The 22520-nt window shown below is 34.2% G+C and overlaps 1 protein-coding gene across 1 annotated transcript; it reads left to right on the top strand.

Moving 5' to 3' along the window:
• The first annotated feature begins 1559 nt into the window (after window positions 1-1559).
• LOC147391439 (5'-3' exoribonuclease 3-like) lies at window positions 1560-22127 on the top strand. Its single transcript, XM_086457329.1, has 23 exons — window positions 1560-1940; window positions 2018-2120; window positions 2214-2290; window positions 3911-4102; window positions 4201-4320; window positions 4424-4486; window positions 4613-4759; window positions 5934-6098; window positions 6547-6624; window positions 8190-8267; window positions 8606-8740; window positions 8857-8928; window positions 9021-9116; window positions 9629-9699; window positions 10001-10129; window positions 10213-10289; window positions 10378-10418; window positions 10695-10769; window positions 10873-11030; window positions 15300-15404; window positions 16350-16425; window positions 19424-19506; window positions 21178-22127. The coding sequence occupies exons 1-23, from the start codon at window positions 1737-1739 to the stop codon at window positions 21692-21694; spliced, it is 2862 nt and encodes a 953-aa protein (XP_086313455.1). The 5' UTR covers window positions 1560-1736; the 3' UTR covers window positions 21695-22127.
• Window positions 22128-22520: the final 393 nt, after the last annotated feature.

Genomic DNA, 22520 nt, shown 5'->3' with positions numbered 1-22520 from the left:
ACCAATTCTTATTTAAATCACCAAAGAATTGCACACTATTGGTAAAAGTTGGTGTGGCAATAGTAACTCTATTAAATATTGGTTTCAATTGAAAAATATACAATCGTACTGGAGTGACCCCAAGTTGGAACCTCATACCGCACTTCTTATCATGAAAGTAGAAAGGAATCATAGATGCTTTTCATTTGTTGAAGTGTGATATGAGATTCCAACTTGAGGTCACTTCAACATTATTCAAAAAAATATTGATCGACCCCCACAAGTGGGAGTAAAAACACAGAATTTGGACAACAAATAAGTACTGTTATCGCTTTTATATAAAGAAAAATCTTAACACTCCATAGTCGATACTACTAATTGTTTATAACACACCAATTAATGAATATATGAAACATGGGAAAAAAGAGAAAGAAGGAATTATTATGATATTAATTCTACAACAATCAACCTTCAATTTCTTCCTTAGGCTGGTTTTTTCGTTGTCATAACAAGTCCTATTTTAGGTCTCTAAGAACTCTTCTCATCTAGTATCAAGGTCTGATTGAAAAAGAGAGCTGCTATTAGCACACCAACTTTTACTCAATACACCTCAATTAAAAATAAAGAAAATAATTAAATAGTTGTCAATAAGTAAAAGTTTGGGTGCCAATAGAAGCTCTTTCTCATTTTATTTTTTTCTTCTAAATTTCTGTTTTTTGGATTTAAGATTTTATATGAGACTAAGCATAATTGTAAACAACTCTTGAAATTGTTTGAACAAGTATTATAATGTTTTGTAATGCTTAGATAATAATTTGAACCAAATCTTTGTGACGTTTGAGTGACATGTTTTAATCTTTATTGAGGGTGTGATGAGTAATCTAAGAAATTGGGATGTAATAAGTAAAAGTTGGGGTGCTAATAGCAATTCTCTTAAAAAGTTTAAAAATGATAAAAATAAAATATGGAAAAACAATGCCATCATTAAAAATTAGTATTAATAACATTACTTATCGGTTCGGATACAGCAATACTTGAATCTAAATCTGAATTTTTATCTGATATCCAAATTCGAATTTGAATCTGACGGATATTTCAAAACTCTATCCGAATTCGAATCCGATTATCTTACCGGATATCGGATAATATCTTATTAGAATTTGAATAATTTGTATATAAAAAAAATATATAAATTTTCCTTATCCAACTGATTTTTCATTATTAAAAATATATATTATATTATTTGAATAAAAAATTAATCAAATAAAATAATATATATCATATATTATTTCGAATCAGATATTATTAGATTCAAAATGTTAATATCTGAATTTATATCTAATAAGGATTCAAATATAAAAACTATCTAAATTCAAATCCGATACTCAAAATTTTTGGATAATATCTGATTTTTCGAATTCGGATCGGAGTCGAATTTTCGACTATCTATTAACACCCTTATCCATGATAGTTCATGTGAATGGAGTGCTCTTAGCAAATGTTGGTGTGGCAATAAAATATTTCTTTCTCCACGTCATCTAACCTAAAACCAGTCTCTATTTAAACTATAGCTCCAGCAGCGGTTGTTTTTCTTTTGGAAAGAGGCTTCTCAAAGCCCTAATCCGCGCCATTGCTGAACTTCTCTGTACTCAAGTCAAGCTCTACTTCTGAAACCCTAACCCTAGAATCACAAAATCTCTCAGTTTTTGCACTTTTTGACTATAAAGATCTGAAGAAGCATAATCTAATAAGCTAAAATGGGGATTCCAGCATTTTATCGATGGCTGGTCACAAAATACCCACTTTCAGTCGTAGATGTGCTCGAAGAAGTTCCAGCAATCGTTAATGGCGTTAAGGTTCCAGTTGATACAAGCCAGCCAAACCCTAATTGCATTGAATTTGATAATCTGTATTTAGACATGAATGGAATTATTCATCCGTGTTTCCATCCCGATGGACAGGTAAATGTCAACTTATTTGAATTAAATTAATGCATTTTTTTTATTTTTTCAAATTTTTATTAGTAATTCATCTCCAGACTGCTCCGAAGACATATGAAGAGGTTTTTAAGGCTGTTTTTAAGTATATAGATCGCATTTTCGCAATGATTCGGCCTCGGAAGCTTTTGTACATGGCAATTGGTGAGAGATTCTCTTTCTGAAACCATAAAAACATGTTTTTTTTTTTTTTTTTCAAATTTAGATTCAATGTTGTTGGCGCTTAAATATGTGCAGATGGTGTTGCTCCACGAGCGAAGATGAATCAACAGCGTGCAAGGAGATTCAGAGCTGCGAAAGATGCGGCAGATGCTGTGAGTCTAGTTTTACTTCTTAGTAATTAGTTATTGAATAGAATAAAGTAGTGATGATAATGGGGAATTTTTTTTTCTTTTTCTGAAGATTCTGTGTGGAGTTGGGGAACTGGACTGACAGGGCCAATCAAAACCATCCATCTTTTATTAGATTTAAAGCCAAAAAAAAAAAGAGAGCCAAACAAGCGGAAAAAAAAAACCAACGAAAACATGAGGATTCTATACTCTTTCATGTTATTCACCAAATCCCATCGAACAGAAAATCCTCAAAGGAAAAAACTTTCGAAATCCCTTGAAAACTTGTCAATGATGAACTCTTGCAAAGATTGCTCCTTCCCTTCAAGCACCCTACTTTTATCTTCCTTTTTTTTTTTTACATAGGAAACACGCTACTTACTGTTCCTTTCTTTCCAAAAGCCCCAACAGATGGCAAAGCGAGTAATCCTTCAAATTTTCCTTGTAGCATTCGAAAACACACTAGACTACCTCCTCTCCATTAAGGATGATACAGAACTAGGGATACACCAAGAAAGATGAAATAGGGATAATAAATGGAACCAAATTTCATGAGCCAAATTGGTGAGATGGACAGGATCATGTCTCAAGAAGCTGAGGTCCTGAGCTCAATTCCCTCCCTTGGTGGCCACCATAGTCACCAAGTCAGGGTTCAGGAATAAGTCAACGAGGGAAAAAGTCGAAAAATACGAAAAAATCGAAATAGTGTTAGGATAATGTATTTTTTTCTACTAAGTGGTATTATCATTTATATCGTCAAATCCTACTTTAAACCATAAGAAAAAATGGACTGCAAAAAAATCCCTTTTAAAAAGTGGTGATGAAATCACTTTTTTTTGTTTAAATCATGACTTTTTGAAAAAGTCGTGCTTTAATCACCAGTCTTTAAAATCGTGATTTAATCACAACTTTTTGAAAAGTCAGTGATTTTGGTAACTATAGTGGTCACCCCTTGGAATTTATCCATGTGCACTTGGTACATTTGGAAGGGGTGACATGCATGCCTCGTGGTATTAGTCGGGAGCTCTAAGAGGCCCAAAAACCCAAGGTATCAAAAAAACTAATCACGAAGCAAATGACAATGAATGAAATTGTATTGTCTTCTTTGGCTTTATTGTTTTATTGGTGTAAATTTCACAAAGGTTTTAGGGGTGTCTTATTTGAAGACTTCCTTCTTAAGTGTGTAATCTTAGTGAGGGGTAGGCTATTGGGGTGGTTTTTGGTCTTTTGTTTATTATATCTGTTGCTCTCGGGGGGGGGGTTTGCCCCCCCACCCTTCTTTTTTCTCTTCAATAAAACATCTTTATGTATAAGAAAAATGAAAATGAATGGACGAATAATTAACGCACTTGCCCTTTGTATTGGCCATGTGAATAGTTTTCGTTTCCATGTCATCCCTTATATTATATTCTACCATGTAGTGTGTGTGTATCTTGCAACATTTAGCATCCTTTCTTTTTTCTTCCATGACTGCATAAGTGCAGATTGTCACTTTGGAAAAAGCTTTCCTCTTCTTCAATACTTACTACTTTTGATGCTACTTCTGTTAGTGTTACTGCTAGTACTTTTTTTTTTTTTTTTTAATTTGTAATTAAATTCTCACAGGCCATGGCAGAGGAGAGGCTGAGAAGTGCCTTCAAATCAGAAGGAGAAAAATTAGCTGTGTTGGAGCAAACTAAGATGTTGGATTCGAATGTAATCACACCAGGAACTCAATTCATGGCTACCCTGTCATCTGCTCTTCAATATTACATTCATCTGAGAATGAATTCTGATCCAGGGTGGCGGGGCATCAAGGTAAATCCAATATTTTGCTGTACTTGTCTCTGCTATGTTATTTTCATGGGTTATAAACAATGAGTTTGTTTGAATGTGAGTATATTGGAATTTTGAAGGTCATTCTTTCGGATGCCAATGTGCCGGGTGAGGGAGAGCACAAGATAATGTCATACATCCGCTTGCAAAGAAATCTGCCAGGGTTTGATCCAAACACACGGCATTGTTTATATGGTTTGGTAAATATCATTGTCTTTTTTTAATCTTTGGTGTTTAGTTGTTAAAGCTAGTTCCACTGCTAGCTTGAGCTTATGATAAGTGTTTGCTTTGTTTTTCTTTTAGGATGCAGATTTAATCATGCTCGCATTGACTACCCATGAAATACATTTTTCAATTCTTAGAGAGGTGTGTGTTATATGAGGATTTGGATCTGCTCTCTCATGGACTTCATGTTGGATGCCTAACATGAATTCTGGTTTTTTGTATCACAGAAAGTTCTGTTAGCTGAGTTTGATTTGGTATGTTGTGTAGGATGTCCGCAAGGCCCAAGCAAATGACAAAAAGCGGAATTTTGGGAAGAATGCACGTGTTAATCAGCAGGAAAAAAACAAGGAGTTGAAGCTAGGGGAAGTGGAAGGAGAGGACAACATTGACTACATCTCGAAGCAGCAATTCCAGGTTGGTGCTGTTTTTATTAAAATATGGACTTTGTAGACTTGTTCAAGCTGTGGATTATGAACTCACGTAGGTATCTGCCTAATGACTTGGGAATCAAATGAAGGTTGCACAATCAGCTGGCAACACTGAATGCTCACGGATGGATATTGCAAGATGGAAATAGAACTTACATTGATAGGTTATAGTTGATAACAATGCATAGTTTACTAATAAAAAAACATAATAAATCTGATCGGAAGTAGTGCCCATAGTTATACCTTGGGGATGAGGTTCCTACCAATGGCCTTCTAGTTTAAAATTGAAGAATGTTGATGGATAGTTTTATGAGTAATAAAATTGGCTTTGGCAATGAGTGGTGTCTAGTAAGAATGGGGATGAACAATCCATAATACTATTGTTTCATCCGGCCACGGTTTAGAAAATATTCTCTCAAAAGGTATAAATTTAGGGTGGGAAGTGGTGATAGCATATGCTTTGGTGAGATTTATGGTGTGCAGTTTAGACTTTAGAGATTGAAATAATGAGGATTCTTAGTTTCCCCATTTTATTAATCTTCTCAATTGATTTTATGGTAGTAACAGTATGAATAAGCAAACAAGGATGCTTGATTATAGTGGTAGTTCTTGGTCAAATTCTTTCTTTTGTACTCCAGCTATTTCTTCTTAGGCTTCTTGTTTCTCCTTTAGGCAATGAAGTGAGAAAAGGTCCCATATTGTCCAAGACCTTATACTTAAAGAGAGAATAATTGTCAGTGAAATTTATCATTTTTAAATAGATTGAGGTGTCCCATTTTTTCCTCTTTAATATTGGAAAGAAATCAAATTTATTGAAAACAGGCCAACGAGGCTAAAAATATGCACAAGAGTGCTAATGAGGGAGAGAGTCACAAAGGACCAAACAAAAATAAGCCTACAGAATAATCAAGGCCCAAAGGAAAAAAACTATGAGCCTTACTATTTTTAACTTCCACTTTATGGAACCCATATGGATAAAATTTTGGATGATATAATCACACACTAATTCATCTCAGTATAATCACCAAAAATCAGCCTATAAAAAAAATACCAAAAATCATGTAACTTATTTTGTAGTCTTGTAGTTGTTTTTGTGACCAAGTGCTACTCTGATAATATGTATGTGCTTAACTTTAAGTTTTCCCTATTTTCTATTACAGTTTCTCAACATTTGGGTTCTCAGGGACTACTTAATGCATGACTTGAGAATTCCTGATCCAGCAGTGACAGCAGATTTGGAGCGTTTGATCGATGATTTTGTCCTCATGTGTGTGTTTGTTGGAAATGATTTTCTACCCCACATGCCATCTTTGGAGATCTCTGAGGTTTGTGAATGGTGGAAGAGGCTAATCTTTTTTATATTTCTCACACTAGCTATTTCTTATAATTATGCATGCATCCTTCTATTTTAGTGATCTTTTATGAATGGTTTTCTTAAAAAGAGTTAGTATGTTCCATCCTCAATACACTGTTACATAAAGTTGTTAAATGTTATTTATGGTCTTTTCTTTATATTTATTAAGTTATTAGATATCTCTAAGGTATATTTTTTTATTTATTTTTTATTTTTTTATGTATTTTTTGCTTATATTTATTTTGTTGAAACGCTTATTATCTTATTAATTTTTTGGTTTGCTTGAGAATAAGTTTTGCTGCAAGTGTGCGATTCTTGTTTTCTTTATCATGCATATTGTGATTTGGGAACGACCCAATGGACAAAGCCATTTTTTTATATTAAGTTATGACATATTTTTGGTGTTCACTTCGTAACAGGGAGCAATTGATCTACTTATGACTGTTTACAAAAAGGAATTTGTTCGAATGGGTGGTTACCTGACTGATTCTTCTGAGGTAAGCATACGATATTTTGTATTTTTCTTGATGTCATTAGAAGACATAAATTCAACTTTTAGGTGTTCAATATGGTCAAATTGTGATCGCGAACTTTGTTGTGAATATTCCTCTTTCTGACCAGACAAAGGCATAAAGCTTGCTATATTCTTTCAATTATTCATAACCTAGCTAGTAGTTTGGAGGTTTATATAGCACGATATTAGCTTCTAGAGTATGTAAGTCGCTCCATCCAGGGGCAGAGCCAAGAAGGGGCCAGTGGGGGCTATAGCCCCCACTCACCTTTTTGAAAAAAATACAAAATTGGTTATTAGCCCCTACACTTCAATCCATATTAAAAATAGCTCCGTCTTTTTCAAACTTACGTTATGTAAAGCCCCACAGCCATTGCACTCTAAAATGTTTTTAGAGAAACACTTTCCTTACTAACTTAAATCTTACTAAGGGTGGTTGAGCTCAAATGGATTACCAAAATGGCAATTCAACCCACAAACCTTCTAGATTTCATGGAAAAACTCATATCCAAAAGAGAAAGTAACAAAAATCAATTTTTTTTATATTTTATTTTGGGCTTGATCCAATGTTTTGAAAATGGACCACCGAAATCCCACCGAACCTCTAAACTTAAAGTTAAAATTCAACAGTGAAAAATACGTCTTTTTCAATTTTATTTTTTTTCAAATTTCATCAAAAAAATTTTCTCTACATCCTTGTGGCATCAGATCATGTTTTTGGATGCATCAAGGTGAGCTCAACGACACTTAGTAAGATTTGAAATCTAGGTCATTGACGAACCTAAGATATGTATAGAAGGAAATCGAGTTTATTGGTCGACCATCGTAAGCAATTAGCCCCCACTGGCCAAAAATCTGGGCTCCACCCCAAACTCAATGACATATGCACTTGTAAAATTCAAAGGAAGGAACTTATGATACACGTGCAGTGGTTCACTCCGGTTCTAGGGAAATTGCTAGACCGCGCAGACAAGTGGGCAATGTCCCCGGTTCTTCCACACCTCATGAGAAAACATTTTTGTATTTGTGATCTATAACATAAAAAAGGGTGTTATTGAAATTGAGATCAAAAGTGAAAGTAAGTTACAGGAACTTGAGTTTATACCCTTAAGAGAGCTTCAATGAGCAATAGTTGTATTCAAATGCTTGCATATCATTAATCTATGCTTATATGCATACATTTCTATAGGTAACAAATGTGTATTATTAAAACTATTGAATAGTTTCTCATTTGGCCACTTGCGCCTGAACCATGTTGATGTTGTAAGACTTAGGACTTATCGCATTTTCTTATTTATAGTCATAAATTCATAATCACAGTCTTCGATGCTTAACTACTTGTGTTATTGGTACAGGGCAGCTTTTGTCTCTCAGAGTTCATATTGTTGGTTTTTGTTGTTACATTATACTTATGCATGTATTTATAGATTATCTATTACATGAAGCGGAGCACAACAAAATCTTTATCTGTTGTATGTGCTTCATCTTGACACTGTTATCTTTTCTTTTACTTATTTATTTTTTGTAATGTACACTTGTTCTATTCTACAGGTGAATTTGGAACGTGTTCAGCACTTCATACAACTTGTGGGATCTCATGAGAATGCCATCTTTCGGAAACGTAACCAGGTTCTAGTTTTACACTTCATTCTTCCCGTTAAGTTGATGTTTTATATTGTTGGCCCTTCAAGAATTGGCTCCTTTAATGGTTTAAAACATAACTGACTGGCTTTTTTCAGCCGATGTTCATGCTTGTTCATTTTATCCTTCCTTTACGTCAATTGTTGAGGATTTGTAGAGGAGACCTAATTGTTCCTATTGGACGTCCTTTTTAAATATGGAAATTGAACCAAAGCCATCCTTGAAAAGGGTTACGAACTGTGAAGATGATAATTGCTACCAAGAAAGGCTCCTGTTGATGCATTTCTTAAATGTGGGGCTATATCTTTTTTTGTTTGTTTGTTCAGGTACAAAAGGAAAGAGAGAAAATCTTTGAGCGTTTATCAAATGGAAAACGTGGGAATGGCAAACAAAAACAGAACTCTGGGAAACTTTGGTACTCAGACCTCATTCCATCTCCAATTTGTTCAACATCTCAAAGTGTGAGTATCCAATTGATATTTAAAAATTACACCAATTAAGACTTGTTATTCATGGAAAAGATACAAGATGATCAATCATGCAAGTCTCACACTGATAACCCATGTTGAATGTACAGTCTTGTGCGAAGGAATCGCAGAGCCCCATCAACAATACAAGACCTGATGATGCAATTGCAGTGGTCGACAATGTTAGTTATCTAAGCTTTTGTTTTTCATCCTATTTTAGAAGTATGTGGTTAATCTCTGTAGCCTTTCCTGGGACTCAATCCTAATTTAACAGATAAAACTAGGAGAAGAAGGGTGGAAAGAAAGATTCTATGCTGAGAAGTTTGAAGCCAACACTGAAGATGAGCGTGAGAAAATTAGAAGACGTGCTGTAAGCAAATTCTTATTTTCACATTTACTACCTTTTTAATTAGAAAAGTCTGCATGGGTAATTTCTCTTACTCATGTCCTCAACGTTGCAAGTTGCAGCTCTTCCATCTTGACCACTACATCACGGGGCCAGACCCAAATCATGTTACTGACTTTTTTTTACTTTTATTGTTACTGCATGAAGTGAACCCACATAAATGGATTGACCACATAGATGAAGATTCCATTTGCTATAACTTTCTGACATTAGATCACTTTTGCATGCCTTCAATTTGCAAGTATCAGAAGGAACTCATTTTTATAGGATGGTTCCTTGGAAACTACTATTTCTATTCCCGTTCCTTCTGGTATGGTTTTTTCATGTTTTTAATTCGCAAAAATGAGAAAGAAAATGTTTTTGTAGGGGATGGTTCCTTTGGAAACTGCTATTATTCCTATTTATTTATTTTTTCTGTTCAATCTGATTTGGTTTTATTCAATTTTAAACTGTTTGTATATTTGTAATATCTGTAGGTATTGAAATATATTGAGGGAATTTGCTGGGTGATGTGCTATTACTACCAAGGAGTATGCTCCTGGCAATGGTGTGAGCAACTGTGGTTCACTTATGATTTTTCCAATTGGATGGTTATTTATTTTTTATATTAAATTTAGAGAGCTTCTATTGTCACGCCAACTTTTGCTAACGCCACCCCAAATGTGATAATTCTTTGGTGATTTACATATGAATTGGGTTGAAGTCAGTAAAAGTTGGTGTGGCAATAGAATCTCTCCAAATTTAGTCTCGTTATATTTATATTCTTGAAGAGACTTCTATCTTGATCCATACCTCTAATTTTGTCTCCGATGGTTAATGATTTATTTATTTTTATCTTAATTCCACAGGTTTTATCCTTATCATTATGCTCCATTTGCTTCTGATTTTTATCATCTTGATCGGCTGGAAATCCATTTCACACTGGGGGAACCCTTCAAGCCATTTGATCAGTTAATGGGTGTATTGCCTGCTGCAAGGTTCTCAACTGACTTTGTCCCCCTTTTTCTTAATAATCCCTCCAGTCGTCAACTGAGGCCTAATTTGTGTTGTGCATCCATAGTGCACATGCACTTCCCTTGTTTTACAGAAAATTGATGACAGATTCATCATCACCGATTTTGGACTTTTATCCCGATGGTAGGATGTTACAGTAAAGATAAACTTACATTCTTACAGTAATTAAATGAGGCTCTTCGGTAGAAGCTCACAATGACATTTTGTGCAGATTTTGAGCTTGACATGAATGGAAAGCGTTTTGCATGGCAGGTAATGCTTTATTCTATACTTAATATGCACACTAGTTGTCATGTGCAATGAAGGCTAATTACAGCCCCAATGAGGGAATGTGTAAGTTGAAGATTCCAAAAGGTTGAGAGGAAGACCGAAAAGAACTTATATTATTTGTAGTAGAAGCACATGACGGAGGAACAAGATTTGTTTAGCCGACCTCAAATTTTTGGGACTAGTCTTTGATGATGATGATGCTTAAATTGGATGATATGATTCGGCTTCATGACTTTTTACTTTTCTATGGATTGACAGGCTATTTGTAAATTGCCATTTATCAAGGAATCCCGGCTTCTTGCAGAGATTACAAAGGTGGAGGACACCTTAACGGTAATACTCTATTTTTGGATGGTTATTCATATTTCATGCCTCTATTATTTGAGTTAAATTTTTGGAAGTACCATCTAGTCTGTAACAGAGCCTTTTGTTCTAGGATGAAGAAAAGCAAAGAAACAGTTTGGGTTTGGATGCGCTGTTTATCCATGTTTCACATCCTTTAGCTGCGAAGATTTTTTCTTTTTGTAAGCGAAAGAAAGACCATCCAAAGTTGCCTAAGGCTAAAGTCAAGCGGAAAATTAATCCAAAATTCAGGTTTGTAGTCTAAGATATCATGGAACAATAGTAGATGCTTTTTTTAAAGTCACATTCAGAATGCAAATGGTTCTATCATGTATTTTTTATGCTATCATTTAATTCATTAATTTGTTATGAAGGTTGAAATTAAGTTGTGACATTTGACAAATTGAAGGGAAAAATATCCATTCGATAAAGCATTGATATCTGTCTTTAGATCCTGAAACACAATGAGAAGGGAAAAATGTCACTGAACAATCCAATTTCTTTGAAAATTGACTCACAAAAAGAAAATTAAATGGAAAGTTAGGATCATAAAATACACAAGACAAAGAAATACTAGGATTAGGTTGTGAAGTTCCTAACCCAACAGCTTTTGAAAATGACTCATCAACTAATTTAATGTTTTGACAAGAAGATGGAGAAAGAAATGATAACAGGTGAGAATTACCTGTCATATCATCTGATGCACCAGAATCAATGATCTACGGGATCGTAGATGATAATAAATAAGTGGATGCCTTACCTGTCTGGGTTAAAATAGCAGTAGTTGATGAGTTGTAGACTAGTTTATTATACTCCTCTCGAGAAAGGACAATGGATTCCTTCTCAATACTCTGATAAGATGAAATAGTAGGCTACACAACATCCTGAACTAAAGATAATAATGCTTGAGGAACAATCGGTCTCCCATGAAGATCCCAATGAAAGTCAATAGTGTGTCTATCCTTACCACTATGGGTACACTTTTGGCTTCCACGATCTCTCCTTGAATCTCTACTATCACCTCTACCTCCACGACCACCACCATATCCTCCACGACTACCTCTGTAATCACAACCACCACGATCTTCAAGAGTAGCTAAAACAGAACGATAACTCGTGGGTTGGTCCTATCTAATAGAGCGACTCTCTTTAGCCTGGAGAAAACATATGTCAAGGAAAGAAGATCAGGACTTCTTTTTAAAATCTAATACTTGATTGCATCATACTCTGATCAAAGGGATGAAAGAAGACGAATAACATCCATATCCTCTCTTTGCTTATGCATTTGAAGGATGTCACTAGAAATAGGTTGATATTGATTTAGTTCTTCACGCATACACATCAATGAAGCGAAGGTCTGATCCAGAGGTTAATATTGATTCAATTCTTCATGCATACGTAAGGAAAAATACTGCTGAGTGATTTCATAAATTTAGGTTATATTGTTGGATCCTGAATACATGTGCCTCACTTTTTTCCAAATCTCCTTCGCTGTATCCAAAAACATAAAGTTAACACTAATGTGCGGCTCCATACTATTCCACAACCAAGTAACAATCTAAGCATCTTCCTGTTCCCATACATCAATGGTTTTTTCATCAAGAGAATCGGATTTTGCTTTGGTTAGATGAGATCTTTTATCTTTCGCCTTCAAAAATATCTCCACTACCTTCGACCATTGTATGTAATTATTTCCACCTAAGCAAATAGAAGTCATTTGAGTTCCAACCAAATCAGTAGATATACCCAAGATAGTCTTCTGCTCCATGATGAAAATTGCTTTATAATTTTTGGCATTTTCCCCACAAAATTAATTTTCTTTTCAGATATTTTTGTGAACGATTTTCTACTACCAGAAAATCTCCTCTACAAAAATGCCTTATAGCCAAGATCTGCGAAATACATCCAAAAAAACATAGAGAAATCTATCCTAGTGAACTCGGAAGTTTCTAAAACTCCTCCAGATAGAATCCCAAGGTTCCAAAACTCTTTCCAGATAAAATCGCAAATCTCCAATACCTCTTAAGATGAAGTCGTAGGGTACCTTGAAGGCTAGAAATACAATCTGAAACCTAACTACCACACCATACCACAACCAACCACTAATAACTGATGAAAATCCCTTGACCTATGATCACATTAGAGATATTTTCCAACCACAAAAATAAAATCCTCCAAATAGAGGATTTTAACCACCACGAAGATAATAGGTACAAATCAAATATAAAAAAATCTGGTTTATACCAAGAGAAAAGAAGAAGAAAATGCGAAAGAAGAGGAGAGAGAACCAAAATTTAATCACTAGAGAAGCTCTAATACCATGTACAAGATCAAATTAGGGTTTAAAGAAAAGAATGGAGAAAGTGGGAAGAGTCAAACTTAACTCTCTTACTATAAACCGTGGTCTATATATAAAACTAGAAAAGAAATGAACTTAACACATATGCCCTTATGACACATATATAAAATACCGATATATCTAACAAACAAAGGTCGTGTCGATGAGATTGTTCTTCACAAGGGAGATTTCCCTGGTAGGCGTGATTTGAAAGCTTTAGTTGTGTCCATGGTGGCTTGCTTCACTTGGATGGCGCTAAGGATAAAATTCTACTTGGAAGTTTTAGAGAAATTAAGGTTTGGGTTTGCTCAAGGAAGATGAGAAAGAAAGAAAAATAAGAGGAAGAAGATTAGGGAAAATTAGCTTTTCTCCTTACAACATTGATGTCACGGGGTCCATGGGTCCGAAATTTGACACCTATGGTCTAACTTACAAATCCACGCCCGAGGGTGAGGTTTAAGTATTAAATAAAATAATGTGGCAAGGGTTGTAGTTTATTTTTACAATATGGAACGTGAACCAAGTCTGGATCAATTTTCAAGTGTTAAACCCAAAAACTAGGTTGCTGGATTTTATTTTATTTTTTTAAGAAATTGCACTGCTTGACCTTTGGTCACTCTAAAATTCATTACTTAAAATTTTTATCTTGAACGATCTTAATTCTTTTTCCTATATGCTTTTAACTTGATTATCTAACAATAAAAAATACAAAAAATACTTACAATTTTTAGTTTCGGATTTATACATACTTTTTAATCAATGTTTAAAAACCCCGATTTTTGTTTTAAAATATGCAATTCCAAGTTCGCAGATTTTTAAAATGATCAATTCTGGGTGAAAGGGGATGTGGCTTATATGTTTGGAAAGACCAAGAAGTTAGGTTTTTTAGAAAATACAAAAGAATGATTTGTTAATCAATTCTTCGCCAACATCTCCTTTTATTTTCTTCGTCGATTAAATATCTGAAAATTTTTAATTCAACATGAGTTTGAAAACTCAATAGGATTTCCTTCCCGAAAATTTCAACGATAAAACAAATGCATAGCATATTAACATGCAAATCACTCAAGCATTTCATCGTTAAAATATAGTAATACATTCAACATATGGCTCGATTTTCACACCAGCTTGACCCTACTCTCATCTTTGTCCAGTACACATGCACCAATGCATTCACACATAATCTATAATCATCACATTCAAGCATTAAAATCCATGTTTATTCATCATGCATTCATTAATTTATAACTAATACCATCATATACACATGCATCCAATTTATGGTTAAAGTTTTAGAAAAGGAAATAACCTACTTGATGCTTGGGTGACAAAAATCACTAAATCTTCAAGCTTCTTTCTTCTGATTCGTGTTTCTCTACTTCTACCACTGATCCACGAGCAAGAGAGTGTATATTTTGAGTTGATGGCAAATTTTCAGAATTTTGTTTTTATTTGTTCCAATCAAATGAAGGGAGATGATGAAGTGAGAAGGTGATAATTGTGATGGAAAATTGAAAAGGCCATGGTTTTTTAAAGTAAAAAGTATCCCTACATTCAACCCATAGTCCAAGTTGCCACCTATCTCTCACATTGTTTCATTAGTAATGATCAAAATAATTGTAGAGTGGCAAGTGTTTAGAGCCAAGTCTGAATCAGCTTTTGAAATATCAATAAAAAATTATGCTAATGGGTAATAGGTTAGTGGAGTAGTTCTCTTCAACTTTTGCATAGTAAGAAGGCTACCTCTTTAATTGAATTTGGCTAGTAAGCTAAAGAAGTAGGTTGGAATTTATTCCCCTACTAATACGTAAACCATCCTAGTAGAATCTAGACAAAAGAAAACATATTTAATATTTTTTCAAGGTATTACACTTGATGTATATGCTAAGTCATGAGTTTACTCAGTTTTTAGTTGTTTAAACATATAGTTGACCATGCTTCTACTAAACAATCAGCATTTAAGCGGGACTCTTTGTTGTTGTCGTTGGGTAATTGTTGTGGGGTTGGTTGGCCTTGGGCCTTTTGTTTGTCTTTTTTTTTTTTTTTCTCGCTTGTGTTCTCTTGTTGTGGGGGGCATCTCAGCCTCCTTTTTTCTTTTTCTTCTTCTTTGATTTAATAAAATTTGTACTTACAAAAAAAAATGTTAGAAGCTATTAACTGATGGTTACTTCTGACACATGCAGCGATGGAATGAATGGATACATCTACATATCTGATAAACCTGTTTGGCCGCTTGAATTCCATTCACCAATTGATGACATGGAGATAATAACAAACAGTAAAGTCATGTAAGTTTCTTCTTTTCGGGTTTGTTTGGCCGCAATAAAAAAAATTTTACATATCCTGAATTGGATTTTCCTTGATCTTGTTGCGAAAATTCCTTAGCTAGATTGACTTCCATATTGTTTGTCTGACATTTATCTTGACATAGGGTTAAACTACATGTTTTTCAATATGTATTACAAATTGCAATCTTAATACAATATCTTAAATAGTAATTAAAAATAAAAATATCTCATTGTCATAATAAATATTTTTCATAATTTAAAAATAATAAATATCCTTAAAAAAATTATTTCTAATTGAGCTCCATCTTAATTTGTTCATGTTTAATCTTTGTTTAGTAAGATTTTAAATCCTTTTAAGAGTTGTGAGCTCACATCATGGCATCCAATACCATTGGGGGATGCACAGGAAGAAATTTTAAGAAGTTTGAAAAAAAATCTACAAAGAAGTTATTTTTCACCATTGAATTTTATTTTTAAATTTGGGAGTTCAGTTGCCATCCATTTTTCTACACTTTTGATGATGCTCAACATATTTTTTTTTATTTTTTTCTCTTACGAATCTATGGTTTCCATGAAATCTAAAAGGCTGTGTTGTTGGATTTCCAATGTGGTAAGTCATGTGGCTTTGGTAAGAAATTTTTTTTTTTTTTCTAGAGTCGATGAGATAATAGAGACATGTGGGGGAAAGGAATTCTCCACCCTTTTGGTGGGACTCCCCTTTCTGGGTTTTCTTGGCTACGCTCTTCATGTGTGTGACCTGCTAAATTAGTTAAGTACTTATTACGTGTGAGACAAATGCAAAATGCCTGGATAGGGTATCTTACACGGTGATTTGGATATTATAACAAGGGAAACAAACAAGGCCTTCAATTCTTGCTCTAACCTAATTGTCAATCACTCTTCTTCTATATCTCATAAAATTTTGTTGTCCCATTCTTTTTGCAGATCTGTGTTTTATAAATACCCTCTTATTCACCCTCACGTCCCCAGGCCACCAGAGGGGGTCGTCATGCCTAGGATGGTATGTATTATGATTCTTCTTTGCTTCTATCTTCAATGACTTCATTCGATGTTTGAAAACTACGGAAACTAACCATGGACCGAGCCCACTTAGTTTTGAACAGAACCCAGCATGCTTTTTTAAGACTTGGATAAGTACATATAGTTCTTCTGACGCTCAGCAAGTGAGCTATGATTAACTATGTTTTTTTTGCATCACTCGTTTGATGATTGAAGCTAGACCTTCAAATTGAAAGAGTTTGTTCGAGTAGATTTTCTACCACTATTAATGGCTGTTTTATTAGTGCATTTACTCGGCCTAGTTAAGTAGCCTAGATGCAGATGTGGAGCCTATATAAATAACATTTTAGATGATCCAACTGTACAATTAATTATCCATATCTTGGAGCCCATTCTCATAAATTTCAATCCATTCTAACAATTTTAACCTCATTGAAAATTGATTTAAAATTAAAAAATCTGGATTTTTCATTTCAATTGTTTTTAAAGATAATTTTTTACAGGGTTAATAATGTTATAATGGATTTATTCTTTGTGATAATGATTATTATGTTTAGAATTGACCTAACTTACAGTTGGATCGTCTAAAATGTTACCTATATGTGCCCTACAAACAAGAGTATCCCTGGACTGATTACATATCCCTAGACTGATTATTTAGATAAGTACAACAAGAAATGAGAAATGGTAAGGTAAAGGTATTCATGTAGTATCAAATGTCGATGCTGGTATTGTATTATGTGTATGCATGTACACTGAGCATATTATATTATCTGGATATTATAGTGTCCAAGGTTTAAAATGTTGTGACACGTACTTGAAGTGGTTTGCCTTTGTGATGCTTTGGCAAAGCATCAAGGAGGTCTGAGGCATAAGCCTTAATCTAAACTGAAATGCTCTAAAAATTCTAAAATATAATAACAAATTTTGGAAAAATTAATTCATCGTCGAGAAAAAAAATGAATAAAATAAGTGTAGTGTAGTCAAGGCCAGTGCCTCAGGCACACCTCAAGGCGGGGCAGACTGAAGAAGCCTTAATAAATGTGAGGTGAGCCAGTGTAAGTGAGCGTACCAAGGCGCACGCCTTGACTGCACCTCAGTCAAGGTGCAAGGCGCACGCCTCACTTAAAATTGAATAAAATAAATGTATTTTATTTTTTTAGTCTTTACATACAAAAAAGATTTATTTGGAATGTACATTTTCTACCATTAAAAATATTTAGATTTACATTTTGTCATTTGTATTTGGCCCAATTCCATTAGGGTTGGATTAAGGTTTAGTTGACTTGGGCCCACTAGGGGTATAGGGCTGATCTAAGGTACAACCCAGCTCTTTATGGATGGGTTAGGGCTCAACCAAGCCGAACCGAACCCACCCATTGTAAACCCTAATTGTTGTCATGTTGTAGTTGCAACAACACATGTTGTTGACTTGCTTATACTAACCTTTTTCTTGTTCATCCTCTCTACTTTTTCTACTACTACTGACGCTTCTTCTTTTTGAAGTATTCAATGAATACTTCACTATATTTACAAAACTCATATTTGTACATGTTATAATTGAAAAATATTTAAAATCTATCTTTCACTATTTATTTATTTTTTGAATATTATAACCTATAATTTTGTAATTTTATTGTGCCTTGCTTCACTCAGGCGTGCGCCTCGCCTTGCACCTCAGGCACGAAGAGACCTTTGCGCGTTTCACCCATAACTATACTGAATAAGCATATTTTATATTATTTTCAGATTTACCTTAGCAAGTGGCATTTTTTAGCCAAACACTTGGTATCAACAGTCACCAAGTTAGGTTTCGGGAATAAGTCAGCAAGGGAAATTTTCAAAAAATTCAGTAAAATCAAGAACAAAATTGGAACCAAATCTCATATTAAACCACAATAATAAATCACCAACCCCCATATAGATATCATCCTTGCATTCAGAACAAGTAACCACAAGTCCCCAATGCGTTCAAGGTTTGTATTATTCAAAATATAAAAATATTCAATGTCATCCTCATTAACTAATTCTTTATCAATAAAATGGTCACCACCATTTCCATCAAGTTCATCTTCTCTTACTAGTGCTTCAGTTTTTGTTTTAATTTGATTTAATCGCAAAGTTTGTGATTTAATCACGAAGTTCATAAAAGTTCAAATTTATGAAAAAGTTACGATTAAATCGGTGAAGGAAAAAAAGTCACGATTTAATATAAATCGGTACTTTTTCAATAAGTCAGAATTTGGTGACCATGGATATCAATGTATTATCACATTTAACCCTTAAATAAACATAAATTATTAGCCAAATGCTATTTGTTTAAATAAGGAGCCGAAATCAAGTATCCTCTAGCCCATGTTTTTCCAAATCCATCCACCATGGTCTTACAAATATCAAAGAAGAATAACAAGAACAAAACAACAATATAGATTTTGCATGCTTTTGTGAGCAAAAGGGAAAACACCAAATTTACAATTGCAAACCTCAAAATAAAAGTAAAAAAATAAATAATAAAAATCTACCCTCATCCATGGGTTGAGGTTTTCCATCAACATGACTGTTGGGATGTTAGGGATTCCTAAGAAAATGTATCCCTAGGAAAATATGTGTTAATTCCTAGAAGATTAGAACTGATCTCTAGGAAATCAGTGATTTTCCTCAAGTCCGGTCGTGTTGATGGAGAACCTCAAGTAAGTTGAGGCTATAAAAGACCTTGAAGTAATGATTAATTGCTTGTATTTGGTGAGTTTGTTGCAAGAAACTAGGAAGGAACGGAATCGAAAACCAGTGATCCTATCACCACTTGTGTCTGTCTTGCATGTTGTTTCAAAGTGTAAACCTCTTAACCATCTTGTGGTGCTCCATTTTAAACCTTAGTAGCAACCAGTTATTACATGACCAGCTTGTCTAGATATCTTATCAATTATCAAATCTGACGTAATTATTTAATCTCATCCATCTGTTATTTATGCATGTGGTTTTATTGTTTTTGTTCTTAGTCTGTCAGAAAGCAGGATATTTTACCACCACAGCCGTTATGGCATGAAGAATCAGCTGTCCGTGGACGAGTATTTTTTGAAAGGTGATTGCTTCCAACTAATCCCCTTTTACTTGATGAATAAAAATATAAAAAGCCCAATTATCATAAACAGTAATCCTCAACAATGGATATGAAAATAAGATACATGGTGCACATACATGTCAGAGCCCACAATTCAATATTTTCCCACTTAGGAGATCCCCTTGTTTAAAAGTGTCCATATCAGACAACCTAAATTGGATGAAAGAATTTAGTCGGTCTATGGTACATGTTTCTCGACTGTGACCAGAATTGTTTATGGATACCAGATGAGTGCAGTAGATTGAATGGTTAAGATCATCTAATTGGGTTGGTTATTAATGTTCCGGAATTCCTAGATTGGACCAACCAAATGTGGGTTCTGACACCTCTTGTTTGTGTGCACATGTACATAGAGTTCTTAGCTTAAGTCATAATAATCTGTTTGAATTAATGCATGAACCTAATTAAAATTAATTACTTGGTAATATTTCAGTATTACAGAATACGAAAGGCAACTTTTGTGATATAAAAACCATTTACAACTCTTAGATTGGACCAACTGAATGTGGGCTACACCCTCATTTCTGTATGTGTTACATGTCCTGGGATTTTCCACTTTATGTCATTATGGCTGATAATAGTCTGGACCTAGCTTTTGAATTCAACTAAGTTCATGCTAATCATAACAATCAGTTTGAAATTGACTTTCTTTTTGTCGTTGTTGGTTAAGCTGGACATGAATGCACGATTGCACCATTGCATTTCATTATATGTCAACCCAGCTATGGCTATGGGTCCTACCCTCCAAAGTTGAAAATTGACAATAATGTATGGATTTTTAAAAAAGAAGTTAAATCGTTATAATTCAGACTTGGTATTACAATCCATGTATGGAGGTTGCTTTAGTCTTATGAACACCATTTGGATTTTAGGATGACATTGGATACTTTTTAGTTTTTCACCATAAACATCTACTTCTAAACATATTTCAATCTTGTGTTGTGTAATTAGATCTAAAATTTGTTTGTAATATTTTTTTAGAAAAATATATTCATATTTGATAAACTTTTAAACAATGTAAGTAAACATATCTAACAATAAGAAATGTAGTGGCTGATCGGTTAGATGTAATTGTCAGATATTAGTGGAAATAAAATATAATAAGATAGTTACCTAGTTACAATCTTCTTTTATAATAAAAAGAAACTTTTCATTAAAATATGAAAATTTAAATAGATTAGAAATAATTTGGAAGCCTGGAGGCACTACATATTGTGGGCTTATTTGAGAATAGATGTGCTCTTTTACAATTTAAATATGAATATTCATATTTTAGAATTTATTCAAAATACTTTATTGATGGAAATAAATTACTACAGTAATTATTATCATTTTTAAAAAAACTTAAATTATGACCTGGAGCAAGTCTATTCTAGCTCTCAAATAGTTGTATTGGAGTAAGTATAATTTCATTTTCATTATGTTCTGAAATTTCAGTGTGATTAATGCATTTTTGCAAGAACTCCCTAACTTTTGTAAAGTTCCACAAATTAGCTTCAATTTATTACTGACTGAAGTTCACTGAAACCAAAGTTTAGAACCTTGCTGGAGACTGTTTTCTCTCGAGACGTGTTCTTGCTTTCTTATGTTCTTTTATACTCATTCTATACATGTGCACTTCACCTTGTGCAGACCCGTTCCAAAGTCCATCTCGGGCTCTAGTTTGTCGCAGATGTCTCATCGGCTTGTATCACAACATTATCTCGTGCCAAAGAAAAAAACTGGGGGGCCTGCAGAATTAGATGGCCGTATTACCAGAAATGTCTCATCACATCAGCCGAATTCACAAGCAATGATTAATGTGAAAAAGATGGGGGATGGTAAAGGAATTCAAATGAATGGCACCAAACTTGGGAAAAGGAAACAGGGTGATCGAAGCATTGAAGGACAGAAACTAAAAACTGCAGAGCCTGCAGAAGTAAACGGTCACATTTCAAAAGTGATGGTTCATGAGAAAAAGATGGAGAATGGTGAAGGAATTCATGTGAATGGCACCAAACTTGGGAAAAGGAAACAGGACAGTCCAAGCATAAAAAACAAGAAGCTAAAAACTGCGGGGCCATCAGTAACAAATGGCCACATTACTAGGGATATCACATGTCAGTTGAATTCAAAAGAAATTGTTCACGAGAAAAAGATGGGAGTATGATGAAAGTCACAGAATGACACCATTTCTGGGAAATGGAACAAGGCAATGATGGGCATGGCCAAAGCATCGAAGGCAAAACAAGAAAACATCACGAGAAGTCTTTGGAACAGTTTTGATAGATTGAGGTAATCAGTTGCTTGAACTCGTCAGTTTTTATGTTTTTAGTAATTTAGAACAAGCCAATATAGAGTGGCCAAGGCTGGTCACATGGGTTTTTATGTTTTTAGTTACTTAGAACAAGCCCAATATAGAGTGACCACGGCTGGTTATAATGTTACCTAGGCATATGGCATGGGTGCCACATGTCAAGGTGTCAACAAATGTTTGGCATCTAACTTTTGAAAAATTCAAATACGGTGATACCACCGTACAGAACATAAACATGCATTAAAAATTATATTTGCATGAATACAATTCAAAATATTTATAGATACTCCTGTATTGAGAGAGAGCATGATGGAAGCAGGCCAAAAGAATAAAATATGCTAAATGATTGATGTGTATTTTTCCAAAAGGATACTCCCATTCTAATATATTGAGACAAGACACTTCGAAGATTTCTTATGGTTTTTTTGTTTGGGGGGCATATGCTTATAGAGTTGAATGTCAAGATTTATTTTCTTAAAGAGTGGCTGTGGTACATTAACACTCTTATTAATTTTCATCTCGTTAGTGTGTGCTTTAGTTCCAATGGAAAGCCTGCCCCTCTGGCTTGTAGGGCTTTGTTTATTTTGTTGTCGGTGTCAAGGAACAAGTGGAATAAAATCGATCACTTTTAGATATATTTATAAATAAATAAATAGTTTTCATACCCTTAAAATCAATA

Source organism: Akebia trifoliata, chromosome 11, assembly GCF_017979445.1.
Source record: "Akebia trifoliata isolate Shusen 1 chromosome 11, ASM1797944v1, whole genome shotgun sequence".
NCBI lineage: Eukaryota > Viridiplantae > Streptophyta > Magnoliopsida > Ranunculales > Lardizabalaceae > Akebia > Akebia trifoliata.
Note: the sequence above shows the minus strand (reverse complement) of the source record. Positions and strands in the feature narration are given on the sequence as shown.

What these genes read in the sequence shown, in the direction of transcription:
- LOC147391439 (XM_086457329.1), top strand. Translation starts at nt 1,737, where the DNA reads ATGGGGATTCCAGCATTTTATCGATGGCTGGTCACAAAATACCCACTT. An exon ending in GTTTCCATCCCGATGGACAG is followed by an intron (nt 1,941 to 2,017) that starts GTAAATGTCAAC and finishes ATTCATCTCCAG; the next exon opens with ACTGCTCCGAAGACATATGA. An exon ending in ATAACAAACAGTAAAGTCAT is followed by an intron (nt 15,405 to 16,349) that starts GTAAGTTTCTTC and finishes TTCTTTTTGCAG; the next exon opens with ATCTGTGTTTTATAAATACC.